General features: G+C 39.5%; 1 protein-coding gene and 1 long non-coding RNA gene across 2 annotated transcripts; one reads left to right on the top strand and one right to left on the bottom strand.

Annotated features, from left to right (window-relative positions):
• Nucleotides 1-455: 455 nt before the first annotated feature.
• On the top strand, nucleotides 456-16,231 carry LOC121718862 (zinc finger protein 431-like). Its single transcript, XM_042104215.1, has 4 exons — nucleotides 456-714; nucleotides 920-1,156; nucleotides 4,675-5,064; nucleotides 13,902-16,231. The coding sequence occupies exons 2-4, from the start codon at nucleotides 925-927 to the stop codon at nucleotides 15,311-15,313; spliced, it is 2,034 nt and encodes a 677-aa protein (XP_041960149.1). The 5' UTR covers nucleotides 456-714; nucleotides 920-924; the 3' UTR covers nucleotides 15,314-16,231.
• LOC121719112 lies at nucleotides 8,329-14,834 on the bottom strand. Its single transcript, XR_006034174.1, has 3 exons — nucleotides 14,778-14,834; nucleotides 14,556-14,612; nucleotides 8,329-8,408 (listed from the first exon to the last, which is right to left on the bottom strand). It is a non-coding gene; the product is annotated as an uncharacterized LOC121719112 (long non-coding RNA).
• Nucleotides 16,232-16,784: the final 553 nt, after the last annotated feature.

The raw sequence follows: 16,784 nt of genomic DNA, 5'->3' as shown, positions 1-16,784 counted from the left end.
GTACATTTCTGTCTATATTTTTCATACTGAATATCCATTTATTTTGTTGTCTTATATTACATTCTGTTAATACACTGCATCTGTAGCTATTACTCTAAATGGTTACTACTATATTGCATATATCTGTGCACATTGTTCATACAGTACATGGTTCATATTACATAGCCATATTTATTCTGCTGTTATAAGGTAACTGCTAATACACTGCACATATTCATATTTAATTTATAGTACTCTAATCCACCTTTTCAATTGTATACTACTATCTACACTGCACTACATTTCTTGACCTGTCTATATGCACCACCTGTCTGTTCTTTTTATATCACATTGCACTTTTCTGCTTTTTTTTTGCACTTCTGGTTAGACGCAAACTGCATTTCGTTGTCTTTGTAGGATACTTATACTCTTCACAATGACAATAAAGTTGAATCTATAGGGCCTAGGCGCTAAAAGTGAGGCTATTCACAAATCACCTGCAGTCAACCTCCATTCCAGAAGGTGTCAGTAAGGCATGGCTTAGCTGTCTGGTTGCTTTGACTTTGCCTCCTACGCTACGAACAAATTCCATTTTCTAGCGAAACTCCATGGAACTGTTAAATATGTTTGAACAAGAGTGCTAAATTTTGCGGAGTTAAACATTGTTTCAATTCTCGTCAGACATCATCACGAGACTAACATATCTCGGTGTGTAGAGCAGTGTACCTGCTTGAGGTAGGTGTTCGGACACGATTGTTGGAAGTTAATCGATTTTAGCCTATCAACCATGAAGTGATGGCTGAGTAACGTTAGTGTAGGCCTACCATTATGCAATGTTATTTTCTAAAATATGACCAAATATTTCGGAAAGACACTCAAGGTTTGTTGCTCCGGCTGTAGCCTAGTCATAACACTCTGAACGGGCTCCTTTCATCCACAGGGAAGATGGATCTCGGACAGCCAACGTCGAGTTCTGGCTGTAGCGTGAGTGAAACACACGAGGTTGACATCAGACTGCTGGTGAAAGAAGAAGACATAAAAGAGGAGGAATATGGTCGTCTGATATCATGTCAGAGTGATGAAGAAAGGCCTTTTTCAGAGCATGGAATACTACAATCAACAGCGGAGATTAAAGTGAAAAAAGCAGATGGCGATGGAGAGCATTTGGGAACTGGAAGTAAGTCCTTCAGAACCCAAAATCCCGTGTGAATGCATGCATCAACTAAACTGTTTGTTGACGTACACAATAGCCTACAGAACGATATCTGAGCTAGATGTCCTGGATGCAATGTGCGTGGTCCTAGAGTTTGACGAGATGTAGCGGCTGCCTACGTCACAAAAACAGAAGCCTCCAGAATGATTGGCACCTCTGCTAAAGTTAACTAAGAACTGGTATAAAAATTATCTGTGGTGATTGATTGTAATCTCACAATGGAATAAATAGGAAAAATCCAACCTTTAAGGGAAGCTCTTTTGAGAAAAAGGAAAATCTCATGAAGAAATGAATATTTCATTTTGTATACCTTATTTAGGTTCCCAAAGCCTAGAGGGGGGGTTTGGTTTTTCTACTTCTGCTCTACAGGGTATAGTTTGCTGCTGCTCGTGCCCCTTACTGCTCTCCGAGCGCCACTGTTGCAGGCAGCTCACTGCGCCGTGATTAGTGTGTGCTTCACCTCACTGTGTGTTCACTGTGTGCTGAGTATGTTTCACTAATTCACGAATTGGGATAAATGCAGAGACCAAATTTCCCTCACAGGATCAAAAGAGTATATATACTTATACTTAAAAATAAATAATGGACGTTGCACTGGTCTTTTTCACCAGCTCCTCTGTTTCACTTTCAGCCATGTTTGCACAAGATGCTTTGCAGCCAGTTGCCGTTTGTGGCTCTAAATCTCGTGGGTAGATTGCATTATCAACATGCATAATCGCGATAGAATTAAAATCTCTATTGTAGGCCAATTTTGTATCGAGTATGGCTTCTATCGCCCATTACTAATACAAAATATTCTTTGGCCATGTTTAGATTTACGAGATTTGAGATTTACGGCTCTCATTGAGACCCATTTAAAAAAAACAAAATGATACTTCGAAAATGTGCTCAAACTAACGCCACTGACTTAAGAAAGCAAGCATTTCACGTTAATAATAAACTTCATGTTGGTACAATAGCAAGCTTTGCCCTTGCAAACTGTCAGTATACTGTAATATGCTAGCCTGGCTAACGTCATACCCTCATCTCAAATGAGACGGGGTTGGCATTCATTTTCTCGTTTTTGAAACGTGGTTTACGAATGCCCAGAGCCGTTTTTTGGGCGCTACGAATGTCTATCAAATGCGTCTGTACGTAGCTCATAACGGCTTCGGTGTGTCGTCATCGTCTTGCTGCCCTCCCTCCGTTCTGTGATTGGTCCCCTAACTGAGGCGAAAATTTGCTCCATGGTATCCAGGCTGCCTAGCAGCGTGAATTAAATCGCGCGCGCAAGGCAGCATGGGAAAACCCACGCTAGTAATATGCAGTTTCTGGCATCCATAAGAAAAGCTATTGTAGATGAATGACCAACATAACTTAACTGTAGCCTACATCTGACATATCTTCAGGCTATAGCAATGTTACTAGGTTTTAGTGATGCACAACTTTATTTTCATACATTAATTTGATGAACAGGCTGTATCATATTAGGGATGTCCCGATCCAGCTTTTTGCACATCCGATCCGATACCGATATTGTAGCTTTTAGCATCGGCCGATACTGATACCGGCCGATCCAAGCATGTATTAAAGATTAAAGATATTTACTTATTTTGTTGTTATACTCATGTTGAAAAGGGTTTTACTCTTAAGAACAACTAGCCAACTTAATTAGGTTAGTTTGAATAATCCACAGTGGTTGGTAATGAGAAGCTGACCTGTTTATTCTTAACAGGGTTAAATAAACACAAAATAACAAATAGTCAATTAACCACACAAACTGAATTGGCATCAGTGCTCTGCTCTTGAACAACAAGAGTGTAAACCAAGGCTTAAAAAGCCATCAGTGCAAACAATATTGTAAACTGTATAAAAAAGCAAAACACACAGAAAAGCTGAGTAGAAAATAAATAGTCAACCCTAACCCTAACCACACAAACTGAATTGGCATCAGTGCTCTGCTCAAGAGTGTAAACCAAGGCTTAAAAAAGCCATCAGTGTAAACAATATAAAATGATATATAAAAGCAACACACACAAAACCTGAGTAGAAAATAGTCAAATTACCACACACACACTGAATTGGCTATAACAACCCAAATAACTGTCACGCCTTCTACAGTATTGCTATCTCCTCCACACTTTACTGTTCCATCTCCATACTCCCTTCAATTTCTACTGTTTGCCCCGGCTGCAGTCTGAGCATGATGGGGAGATTCTTCTTCACAAAGGTGATAATTTCAACATGCTCAGGTGTCAGCCTGCTCCTGTGCTCATCAATGATACGTGAGACTGCGCTAAAAAGCCTCTCACTGTTGCGTTTTAAAAGCGAAACTGATGCCACAACTGGTCTGGGTTTGCTGAAGTAACCTAGGCTACAGGCTGCATTTATTACAGAAAATCAAGCAACATAGCACGTAGGCCTATCTACACTATTTATAGACAGGAGCTTAAGTTTACCGCGACAACAGCTGTCACTAATTCACATCGTCGTACTGTAGGCTGCGCCGATGCACAGACTAAACGGTAAAAAAAGTTATGATAGCCTACTGGAAGCTTCTACCCTTTTGGATGTGTAGAGTTGTAAGCCTAGGTGCACTTAGTTGTTAGCGATTGACCAGGTTGCTTTTTGAAATGAAATGCGTTTGTTAGGCTAGCCGATTGTAAAAATAGGGAAATTAAAGTGCGTGCTGTGCCTATACATTACACAAACAATCTTAAATCGCGAAGATAACATTCGTTAGACAGGCAAAGCTGTCAGCAGCAACATGCATAAGAGCCTTAATAGTAAGAGGGTCTCGCGGACGGTCGCGGTTAACATTAGGCTATATTAATTCAACTGTGACATGAAATGTTTGCTCGATAACTTTAAATTCTTAGTGGGACATGCACAGACAAGTGGGATGCTGGACAGGTCGCTAGGTGTGCTGAAAAACGCGGACCGGATTTTGAGGGAAAAGCTGAAAAAAACTGGAATGGATTACCTACATCGGTGCGCTGGAAAACACAGACCGGAGTTTTGAAAACAAAGGGATCGGGAGTCCGGATCGGGAATTTCCCGTGCAGGCCGATCCCACATTTTTTGCTAATATCGGCGGCCGATCCGATCCAAATATCGGATCGGGACATCCCTATATCATATGAAGCTAAGCTAGAATGCTAGTGGGTATCAAGGTGGTAACGACTCGTATAGGAGGTTCTGCAGCTAACAAGAAACCACTAATATATAGAGTTAGAGTTTACTGGCAAAATGCAATAACGATACAACAACATTCAGACACAAAAACAGCCAATCTTTTGTAGATTCATTTCAAGTTAATCGGTAGTATCTACAAGTGATGGCTGAGTAGCACTTCACTATTCAAGTAACAGCAGTGTTGGCACTGTTATTTCCTAGAATGAGAAAGGATCTTGTAAAACTATTCTATTCTGTTCTGTTCTATCCTGTTTTTTGTGTTCTGACCATAGTAGAACACGTTAACTGGGATCATCTTTTGTCTACAGGGAACCTGGATCTGGCATTGAGCTCTGGCTGTAATGTGGCTGAAACACACCGGGCTGACAAGAGACTGCTGGTGAAAGAAGAAGATGTAAAGGAGGAGCAACATGAGCATATGATTGCATGTCAAGATGAAGAAGAAAGGCCCTTTGCAGAGGAACATGAGCATATGATTGCATGTCAAGATGAAGAAGAAAAGCCCTTTGCAGAGGAACATGAGCATATGATTGCATGTCAAGATGAAGAAGAAAAGCCCTTTGCAGAGCATCACTGTAAGACTGTGACAGACAGCACGTTAGAGTCTTGCGTTACCTACAATGAAACACAACAGACAACAGTGGAGATTGAAGTGCAAATTGAAGAGGAGGAACATGAGCAAGATCATCTGCTGGGAAGTAAGTCCTTTCAGACACAATTACCATGTATTAATCATGTAGAAAGAGGAAATGTCCGCACACAGGGGTTCAGCTCCCAAACGTTTAATTAAAAAAACAGCAACGTTTCAACCTGAAAAAGACACAGATGGGTCGCTGTTGTTTAATTAAAAAAATTGGGAGCTAAACTCCAGTGTGCAGACAATTTCTCTTTCACTTACATCCAGCACCTGGAATAAAGGTAGGATGTGCACAAAACCCCTCTACCTAACTCCATGTAGAAATTAAACCATATTTGGTTACACTTTACTTGACAGTATCGACATAAGAGTGACATGACACGTGTCATAAACAAGTCATAAACGTTTATGACGTAACACTTCTGCTGTGTCATGACAGTGTCATGTGTTCATGACAGTCATGTCACTCTTATGTCGATACTGTCAAGTAAAGTGTTACCCAATCAAGTCAAGTTTGAAATTAATCGGACCATCAGTTCGAGAGATATGCGATTCCTGCAATTTATAGATAGAAGTTATGGTAGCGCAGTAATATAGGAGGAAATGCGGTCAAGGTGTATTTTTATGCTGCATTTTACAACAGCATCGGACGCGATTCAGCCAATCACAATCAAGGGCCGGAACTGCATGGAATTTCTTTTTTTCAATATTTTTTTTTATTATTCTCCATGATTCCGTCTTTTTAAAACACCAATTTGACTTGTCTTATGTAAATCTTTCTGTTTTATTTTCCACCCTGAACATTGGCAAAATGCACCATTGAGATCATTATGTTTTGTATAGAGTAACCATGGGTGCCACTGAATTCACTGAAATTGAAAAGGATATACCCACCCCTGCTCAGGTACTCTCAGGTGATCAAGTCAGAACAAAATTATAGTGTTAAATTATAATGCCGTGTTTTGTATAGCATTGATGTACAGAGTAAATAACCAAAAGCAAATCAAAATATGCATCATGAAGAGGGAAAAATATATATATATAAGTCACATTTATTTAGAAATATATTTGACAAAATCCAAGACCAAGAACAGACAGACTATGTAACTGGACACATAGAGGCTAAAAAGATTGAGAATTCTACTGAGAATGTTAATGAAGATGAAGGAGTGAATGGCAGCAAGCTGAGGCGAGCTGGGCAATAGAGGAGGGCCCAACGGTAATCTTTATTTGGGGCAGGCTTGTATTTGAGTCAGGCTTTTGGATTGTTTGATTACATTGCTAAATGTTGGGACTGATGGGCACTGAAATCTGGGCGGTTTGATGGTTCACTATGGTATCTTGAATTTCCCCTTGGGGATCAATAAAGTATCTATCTATCTAAGGGCCCGTCCCATTTCTCCCCCCTTAAAACTTCCACTTGGTTTTGATTGCCCTCAACATTAAAGCCCCCTCGACAAGGGAAGTGGAGGTGAAGATCTTTCCCTATGCATTGGGACACCACTATATGCAAATTAGCTTAGCAAACGTGCTCACCTACGTCAAATCTTGACGAAACTACCCAGATCAGATATATAACGTTATTTGATGGGCAGACTCTCTCAAAGCACTCAGCAGATATCATGAACATCGTCAGATAGCTTCGTGAGATATTTTCTAACATTAGTGTTCAAAACTCAACAGTCCATCAGATGTGCATCAAACTAACATATTCCAACATATTTCAAAATTTGAATATGCTTATTTGCGAAAATATATGAAAAATTTGGCCGGATCGCTGAGCTCGCATGGTATCCTGGGTAATTTCATCTCCCACTTCCTTTTAAGCCTGCATCGGTCCTGGCTATATTTTGAGGGTTTATTTTAAGGGGAAAGTAGCACTTCCCCTTGCTCCCTAAAGTAATGGGACACCCTAGCCCTACACGTGCACGCGCAAAAACGAGGGTTAGGGCAAAAATCTAGGGGTAGGAGGTATTGGGACGGGCCCTAAGTTTCATGTAGTTGAAAGAGTGTCAGGATTTCCACCTGTTGCAAGTATTTTTCCAGCCCCTTATTGCGAGACAAGGCATCAGCTTTCATTCATTCACTGAATGTGTGCTGTACTGTAGGGATGTCACGGTAAACTGGTTTTACTATTAACCACCAAAGTCACAGTTAATAAATCTTGAAGTCTCTCCTACACCGCCTTTCCGTTGACACTCATAAAAACATACATCCGGTACCATAGACAGATTAAAGCAACTCGCCCGGAACCAAAACAAAGTAACACCAATGGTGCACTCAACAGAAAGTGCTTCAGAAGAACAAGAACGAGGCACTGTCAACCAGGGTAGGAATTTTACAACGGCCATGGCCGTCGATGCCCCTTGCGTTGACCGTGATGCCCCTTTGAAAATCAGAGGTTTACAGGCCACTGTGGCCTTGGTGCCCCCTTCTTTCAATATTCTGGTTTGTGTCTGACTAATAGCGTATTTTATTAGCCTATGGCCTAATAACGATAATGATATTATATACATACATATGTCTATATATTATGTATTGGCCTACGATATTTTGCGCACCCCTACTTAGCGACAACACTGCAACTGTGGAATTTAGGCTAAGAATTAAAGTGGCATATTAGAATAAAATAACCTTACGTTGCCATATTGTAATGGAGCACTTTGTTTAATGAAATATGTGGAAAAAACGCTGTAATTGTCTTTGAAACATTTAATATGAACTGTGGGATATTATGTCCTTATGTCCTAATCAGATAATTGAATTGCTGAATGTAAAAACACCTGCCTCTCATTCTAAATCTATGTGATAACTCTTCACTCTAATTCTAAGTCTCTATGGTAACTCTTTCAGGTGTATCAGAACACCCACATATAACACAACAGAAGATTCATGGACAGAATGATGAACTCAACCTGCTTACACATACTGGAGAGAAGCCTCATAAATGCATACAGTGTGGAAAATGTTTCTCATATAATTCAACTCTAAAATCTCATATGCTTATACATACCGGAGAGAAGTCCCATATATGTCCCCAACGTAGCTCTCTTAAAAGGCATATGCCAGTACATTTGAGAGAGAAGGCTAGACAGAAGCCAATAGAAAAGAAGCCTATAGAGAAGCTTCATAAGTGCCTCAAATGTGGAAAAGCTTTTCCACAAATGTCAGCTCTGAAAAACCACATGCTAACGCATACGGTAGAGAAGCCTCATGAATGTTTGCAGTGTAGAATAGCTTTTTCACACCCTGCAATTCTGAAAAACCATATGCCATCACATAGAGGAGAGAAATGTCATGAATGTGACCAGTGTGGAAAAGCATTTTCACGCCCTGCAATTCTTAAAACCCATTTACTATCACATACGGGAGAGAAACCTCATAAATGTGACCAGTGTGGAAAAGCTTTTACACGTGTTTTAACTCTTAAAACCCATATGCTAACACATACTGGAGAGAAGCCTCATAAATGTGACCTTTGTGGAAAAGCATATTCACATGTTTCAACTCTTCGGTACCATATGCTACTGCACTCAAGAGAGAAGCCTCATCAATGCGAATGGTGTGGAAGAGCTTTTACACTGCTTTCAGTTCTTCAAAGTCATATTCTAAGTCACACTGGAGAGAAGCCTCATAAATGTGTCCAGTGTGGAAAATTCATTTCAAATTTTAAATCCCATATACTAATTCACACTGGAGAGAAGTCTCATAAATGTGACCAGTGTGGAAAAGCTTCTCCACAAACTTCAAATATGATTACGTCCCATCTGCTACAACCTAGACCACAGAAATGCATCATAATTGTGCCCATTGTAAAAAAGCATTAAAGGGCACAGATCTTAAAAGCCACATGCTTATACACACTGGAAAAAGCGCATGATATGTCCCTTTGGAAAATCCTTTTCAGAAACTGACTGGTTAAAGTGTCCTGTGTCCAGTTTCTTCCAGTAGCAGCAACTGGAATCCATGCATTTCCACTGAATTATTTTTGGAATCTGATCCCTTATCATACCAGTTCATTCTTACTCGTTGCTCGACTTATCGTGACTAAATTCAAGATGGCTGCAAACGCTAAACTTCGTGAAGATACTGTCTGTATAAATCGTCTTGTAAGTAAACTACCAGTGCTTTTTCAAAGTTCTCAATGTCTCGTTTTAAATGTCAGGGCCCTCGGAAGTCTACCAATGAAGTGTGGAGATACATTGAGCCTCGTAAATGGGTGTAAAACAGTGATTTATTTGCATGGCTAGCCCGATGCCGAAGCACCACTATTGAAAAAGCTGTTGGTAGCATCGGCTAACTAGCGCCAGATTTTGGAGTGCAGGGGACAAGCCGAGATGGGCTATGAGACATACGTTCACACTCGGTATCATGTTTCAATACACTTTAGGTCAATATCACACCGGAATTCTCCTTTAAGGCGAGACACGGCAGGTGAAAACATTGTTTTGTCATGCACTGGTCAATTTCAAGATTTTGGGCTAATTTGCTACCTTAGCATGTATTCTTTCACACTACTACAACAACAAAGCCCAATTTACACATTTAGGTGTTTATTTCATTACATTTTTTCTACTCGCGCCTGTATATTTCTCCTAAATTCACCAGAAGTTAGTCTTCTAACGTTTCCTGCTCTACCGCGACCGTGATACAAAACATAACATGTGTAGTACCATTGGAAAGCTCTGTTTTTCCTGCATGACTTTGTGCTATCGAAATATGGACACTTTCTTTGTAACCGCAACCAATCGCGAAAGTTCAAAGGCGAGTCTAGGCTGAGAACGGAATCTCTTGGCTATGTTCCAAGGCTGTTTCCTCAAATTGAGTTTTTCTCATTTTCCAGTAGAAACATCTCAACCTATGTAGCACCTATGTACACCAAACTTTCCAGATATACACTTAGCAGTATTCTGAAGATATTTACAGAGGGATTTGTTAATAAATCATTTCTGGCCTGATTTATGTGACATTTTAATCAAAAATATATGGCAAAAATATTTTGGGCTATGGACAGTATATTCTGATTTCCTAGGCAATAAAAGCAGATATCCTGAAATCCCTCTAATTTTATTTTCATCTTGTATGCAAACAAAATGAAAAAATAATTTTGTACCTGGCTTTATCATATGTTCAGATCTATCAACCGAAAATCTACCGCAAATTTGCGCATATTTAATGATTAATTTGCATAATTAAACATTCGAATTTCAAAAACATGTAATACATTTTTTGTTCATACTTGTATAAGTAATCAACTGAGGAAGTTTCATGGTGATGTCTATTATTTTACCCTATTCACCTGTAGTGTCTCGCCCTTAACCCTGAGTTGCTATGGCGACAATGTCCCTTGTGATGTAATTGATCTGTAAATGTACTTAATGAATAAATGTATGTAAATGTAATGGCTAGGAAGTCATTTTGATAAACTAACTTGAAATGGGGAAAACTGTGCGCCCTCCACAGCCATAACCTAGCCCAGGGATTCCCACAAGTACACAAGCTTCCACTAGGCGGTACGCGAGATGGCAATGTCGGAAAGGTGTTACATTTTTTTTTTTTTTTTTTTTTAATCTTAAGCCTATGTTCTCTTTGTTTGTCTTTCATAATGCTGTTCTCTACACTATTTTTTATTATGAGAGCTCATAGACCAGTTGCACATTTTGATTTTGTTATCTATAGACATGATGCCTGGAATGCGTCAATAGAATGTGTTACGTTTTTATGTGTCGGAGGGTGGGGGGGCGCGAGCCGAGTTGGGATGTAGGTGGTGGTACGCAAAAAAAAAAGTTTGGGATAATCTAGCCCAACAGTATTCTAACGTTAGCCAAGGGATACTCTAGCCTGGGTGCCAGCCGAATTTAGCCCCGCCCACAATATTTGAGGTCAGGAAGTTCAGTCTGGCATTGCTCCGTTGTGGAGCAACTATGCTCGAACCAGAGCTGTTCGGACCAATCAAATCGGGCTTTACAATGATGGACAGGTGAGCAACAGCGCCTCGTCTATCACGTTATCTGAGCAGGCTTAGGTTGATTTTGTTGTGCTGTGGCTAGGAGACAGATGGCTTCTAAGCATTGTGACATGTTGTTCCCTCGTTTGTTTGAAATCTCTGGTTGACCACCTGTTCGAGGGATTTGTGACAGTCTTCCCCAGCTGTTTATAACATGTTTGTAGCATATCTGTGTTCAACGGAATTATTTTTAAAAACGGAGGGGAAATATCAGTTTTTCCTAATAGCCTACCCTGCTACGTATCTCTTAGATTTCGCTGACGAATGTTGTCGGAGATGTTGACGGCACAATAACTTTTACAAAAGACCAGAAAACAATGTTAAGGCATTTGTGGAGAAGAACGATGGTTTGTGTGTTATTCCTACATCTCACGGTAAGCTGTTTCGTTGCTCTGATGGGTTAGGTCTATCCAATTGTGTGCAGAGGCATACTCCCTGTATCAGTTGAAACATGCCCCATAATTACGTTCCAATGGAGCAGTATCAGACTCATATTCTGACTAGAATTTGAGTATGACAACGTCAGGCTAGGGAGACTCCTCCAAAGCCATAATCTAGCCCAACATTATAATAACGTTAGTGTAGTGATACTCCTCCTAAACCATAATCTAGCCCAACAGTATTCTAATGTTAGTGTAGAGATACTCCTCCAAAGCCATACTCTAGCCCAACAGTATTCTAATGTTAGTGTAGGGATACTTCTTATATGATTTCATCCCATATAATACATGATGTAAGCAAGGCACTCTCAGTTCTCTTTCAAACTTTTAATCACCAACAACGGACGTTTCGGGCTGTGCGCCCCTCTTCAGCATGCAATGACGATTTCACCCATTAGGTGTTCCCAAAATAGGGTGTTCACCTTTGACCTGCACATACACACTTCTTTCAACAGGGGGAGCTCAAAACATAGACAACCCAATTACAACATTTCCTCACAAAAAACATTTCTCAAAATAAACATAAACTAATATATATTTATAAAATTCAAAGAAGGAAAAGCATGACATCAAGAACAACATTACTTAGACTATGTCATGTTTGCATAAAGTTATACCCAAGTTACAAAAAAACAGTTAAGGACCAATTCTTCATTCATGCCAAAAGGAATAATTGTACCCAGATAGTGAATCCAAAACGCTTCTCTCTGTAGTTACAGTTTGTCTCTATCCCCACCCCTGTGTGGCATTTGCACCACCTCAATAACATGAAAATTAACTCTCTGACGTCATGCTTAGCGCTGTAAAAATGTCTCACCACCGATGATTTCTCATCCTGCTTCCGCATGGAGGACTTGTGTTCACATATCCGTGTTTTCAGTTCACGTTTTGTTTTGCCAACGTAGTATAAATTACATGGACATTTTAGCAAGTACTGTACATCACATACTTACTGTTGCAAGTGATTCTGCCTCTAACACGAATAGTTTTGTCTAAAGTGGTGTGCTTAAAATTGACACCTTTCATCATAGCATAACGATGAACACAGTTGTGGCACGGGAAATTGCCGCTAGGAATATGCGACCAAAAATGTGTAAACATGTAGTGGAGAGATCCAATTTTACTAGAACATTCCGTAGGTTCAGAGATCTAAAATACTTTTACTAAAAGTGTCTTGGTGGACTAGTGAAGCAAGCTGCAATCTGGGGATCTGTCTCTAGAATGTGCCAGTGTTTTCTGACTATATGTTTTAAAGATTCTGCAATAGGGCTGTACGTAGAAACCAACGCCAAGCCTTGTTGGACAGGATTCTTCTGTTTTGGCTATAATAAATATGTTAGATCTATATGTTATGCTAATTGAAAAGAGTACTGACGTAGCGTTGTCAAGGCAGCAATGACGTAGCGTTGTCAAGGCAGCAATTTCACTGGATCTAAACAAATCAATCTAAACACAGTATTCACCATCACCATTCACTCTTTTAACAGCTGCCAGTCTTTGATAAAACGTGAAATATTCACAGGAATTTAGTTTCTTTCTCTTAGACCTGCCAGGTAATCTGTGTTATGTGGCTAAGCTGCTGCCTAGCAGGTAAAATATGTTTAAATGGCTATAGCCTACATTTAAAACAATTTATAAGCTAGAAATGATGCCACATATCTACATTCAATGCTATTTCAGCCACTTGGAACGTTTGTTTAGATCCAGTGATTCTGCAGTCATGGAAACGGAACATCACACTTCGGTACTCTATTGTTGGATGTAGAACATCTGCCTCTCATTCTAAATCTACGTGATAACTCTTCATTGTATTGAACTGTGGGATATTATGTCCTTATTATACGGCTCTTCACAATGCTAGTAGAACGCTCCATTGACTTGAATGGGATTTCCCAAAGTTCTAGCGGTAAATAAATTCATGTAATTACCGCTGCAAACATATAATTCCCGCTGTCAATGGCAACGGGTTTTGTGCTTCTGATACGTCTTTCATATCACTGTGCAAGGATTGGAACTTCATTCAAACGTGAAAGCAGACGGTTGATCAATTTTGTTCTAAAGAATGTTTGATTCAAGTTAAGCAGCGTGTGTTGTTGCGAACTATTTGTTTCTCAGCAAATGCCACGATGAACGGTAACAAATAGGCTAGGTTATGTAGGCTAAAGTCATATCGTGGGGAGTTTATTATTTCGTTTTGGCAAGTAGCCGTATAATAAGCAGGATAATGTATAGAACGCCGGTCATTTAGTGTGAAAATAAGTCCCTCCGCTGCGCGTCAGGGTCCGGTTCGCCCTGTCGGGACTTATTTTCCCAATAATGACCGGCGTTCTACACATTATCCCTAGCTTATCAAATAATTGAATTGCTGAATGTAAAAACACCTGCCTCTCATTCTAAATCTATGTGATAACTCTTCACTCTAATTCTAAGTCTCTATGGTAACTCTTTCAGGTGTATCAGAACACCCACATATAACACAACAGAAGATTCATGGACAGAATGATGAACTCAACCTGCATAAACATGCTGGAGAGAAGCCTCATAAATGCATACAATGTGGAAAAGGTTTCCCATATATTTCAACTCTTAAAAAACATATGCTGTCTCACACTGTAGAGAAGACTTATAAATGTGTCCAGTGTGGAAAAGGCTTCAAATATAATTCAACTCTAAAATCCCACATGCTAATACATACTGGAGAGAAGCCCCATCAATGCCCCCAGTGTGGGAAAGCCTTCACACAAGTTTGCTATCTTAAAAGGCATATGCCAGTACATTTGAGAGAGAAGGCTAGTCAGAAGCCAATAGAAAAGAAGCCTATAGAGAAGCTTCATAAGTGCCTCAAATGTGGGAAGGCTTTTTCACAAATGTCAGCTCTTAACATCCATCAGCTAACACGCCATACAGAAAAGCCTCATAAATGTGTGCAGTGTGGGTTAAGGTTTTCACTCGTTTCAAATCTTGAAACCCATATGCTGTTTCACACAATTAAGTATCATAAATGTGCCCAGTGTGGAAAAAAATTCTCAATATTTGCAGCTCTTCAAGCCCATATGCTAATTCACAGAGATGAGAGGCGTCATAAATGTGACCAGTGTGGAAAACCATTTTCACGCCCTGCAATTCTTAAAAAACATGTGCTAACACATAGAGGAGAGAAGCCTCATAAATGTTTCCAGTGTGGAAGAGTTTTTTTGCTAATATCAACGTTTAAAAAACATATGCTAACACATATGGGAGAGAAACCTCCTACATGTGACCAGTGTGGGAAAGCATTTTCACACCCTGCAATTCTTAAAAAACATATGCTAACACATAGAGAGAAACGTCATAAATGTGACCAGTGTGGAAAAGCATTTTCACGCCCTGCAATTCTTAAAATCCATTTACTAACGCATACAGGAGAGAAGCCTCATAAATGTTTGCAGTGTGGAAAAGCATTTGCACGTGTTTTAACTCTTAAAAACCATATGCTAACACATACGGGAGAGAAACCTCATAAATGTGACCTTTGTGGAAAAGCATATGCACACGTTTCAACTCTTCAGTACCATATGCTACTGCACTCAAGAGAGAAGCCTCATCAATGCGAATGGTGTGGAAAAGCTTTTACACTGCTTTCAGTTCTTCAAAGTCATATTTTAAGTCACACTGGAGAGAAGCCTAATAAATGTGTCCAGTGTGGAAAATTCATTTCAAATTTTAAATCCCATATACTAACTCACACTGGAGAGAAGGCACATAAATGTGACCAGTGTGGAAAAGCTTCTCCACAAACTTCAAATATGATTACGTCCCATCTGCTACAACCTAGACCACAGAAATGCATCATAATTGTGCCCATTGTGAATAAACATTTGTAAAGGGCGCAGATCTTAAAAGCCAAATGCTTACACACACTGGAGAGAAACCTCATGATGTGTCCAGTGTGGAAAAACCTTTTCAGAAACTGTGACTCTTAAATATGTACTGTGCCAGTTTCTTACCTTGTTGGTCGGTGGTAGCATAGTGATAGGAACCTGACTAGCCTGCAGTAGCTAGAAACTTGTGGGTTCAATGACCAGACTTCCACTGTTGTGCCCTTGAACATTTAACCTGTTGAGGAGTGAATTATTTTCCTAGCTCCTTCTAGAATTCTTGGCAAACGAGCTATGGAAATCCCTATTGTTTCTTTAAGTATTGTTACTATAATAATAATAATAATAATAATAACAATAATTGTTGTTATTATAGTTGGTAATGTAGTGTTATTGTTGTTGAATTATTGTGTAGGCCTGGATGTGATGTGAACCAATTTTCTTCATGTCTTTATTTACACTGCAGATGTGCTGATCTAACCAAGTGTTATTAATCTTTAAGATAAAAAAGTAGTTGGTATTGTTTTGAATATAAAGAGACTTGCCTTGTGCTTTTTCAGTAAAATAATTTTGACTTGATTTAGTGGGCAGCTATTTTAAGCCGTTTTATCAAGACAAATTTGCAGCCAACACTGGCAGTCAAATGTGTGTATTTTCAGTACAAGGATGCCTAGGTTTGCAATCATTTGTGTATTTTCAGTACAAGGATGCCTAGGTTTGCAATCACTTCCTATATTTGGAGGGCTATTTTTGTGGTGTATTCCTTATTTTGAAATATCAATACAAGCCAAGAACTTGTTTGACCTTGTTTTTTTTTTTTTCTTGAATAATCTTCTATATTTTACCTAGATGTATGTAAATGCTTTGAATGAAACATGCTTTTCCAAATTAAAAAATAAATGAATAAAAAAATATTTTTGTTCACTGACCTTCTCTGCCTGGTTATGTATTACCATGGTGATGATATATTGTCTCACATATGTATAATTCTGCATTTGAATGATATCTCGGGTATTTTTGAATTTCTGGATGTAGAACATATTTCCGTCATGCTAAGTCCATATGGTAACTCTTCCAGGTGTGTCAGAACACCCACATGTGAAGCAACAGAAGATCCATGGAGGAAGGCTGCATCACTGCACCATTTGCAGGAGGAGATTCACTGTCTTGAGAGAACTTAAGAAACACCAGCAAACACACTCTCCTAGCATTAAACAAGACCTGAACATTAGCAATAAGCCCCATAAATGTATCCAGTGTGGTAGAGCATTTTCACAATTTCGAAATCTTAAATCCCATTTGCTAACGCACACTGTTGAGAAGTCTCATAACTGTTCCCAGTGTGCAAAAGTGTTCAGATGTTTCTCACTTCTTCAGAAGCATATGAGCATTCACACTGTAGCAAAGCCTCGGAAAGGTGCTCCGCATGGGAAAGCGTGCACGAGGTCTGCCGTAAAAAAGCGCACTCCAAGTCACA

Source organism: Alosa sapidissima, chromosome 9, assembly GCF_018492685.1.
Source record: "Alosa sapidissima isolate fAloSap1 chromosome 9, fAloSap1.pri, whole genome shotgun sequence".
Classification (NCBI taxonomy): domain Eukaryota; kingdom Metazoa; phylum Chordata; class Actinopteri; order Clupeiformes; family Clupeidae; genus Alosa; species Alosa sapidissima.
This window is presented reverse-complemented; position numbering and strand designations above follow the sequence as displayed.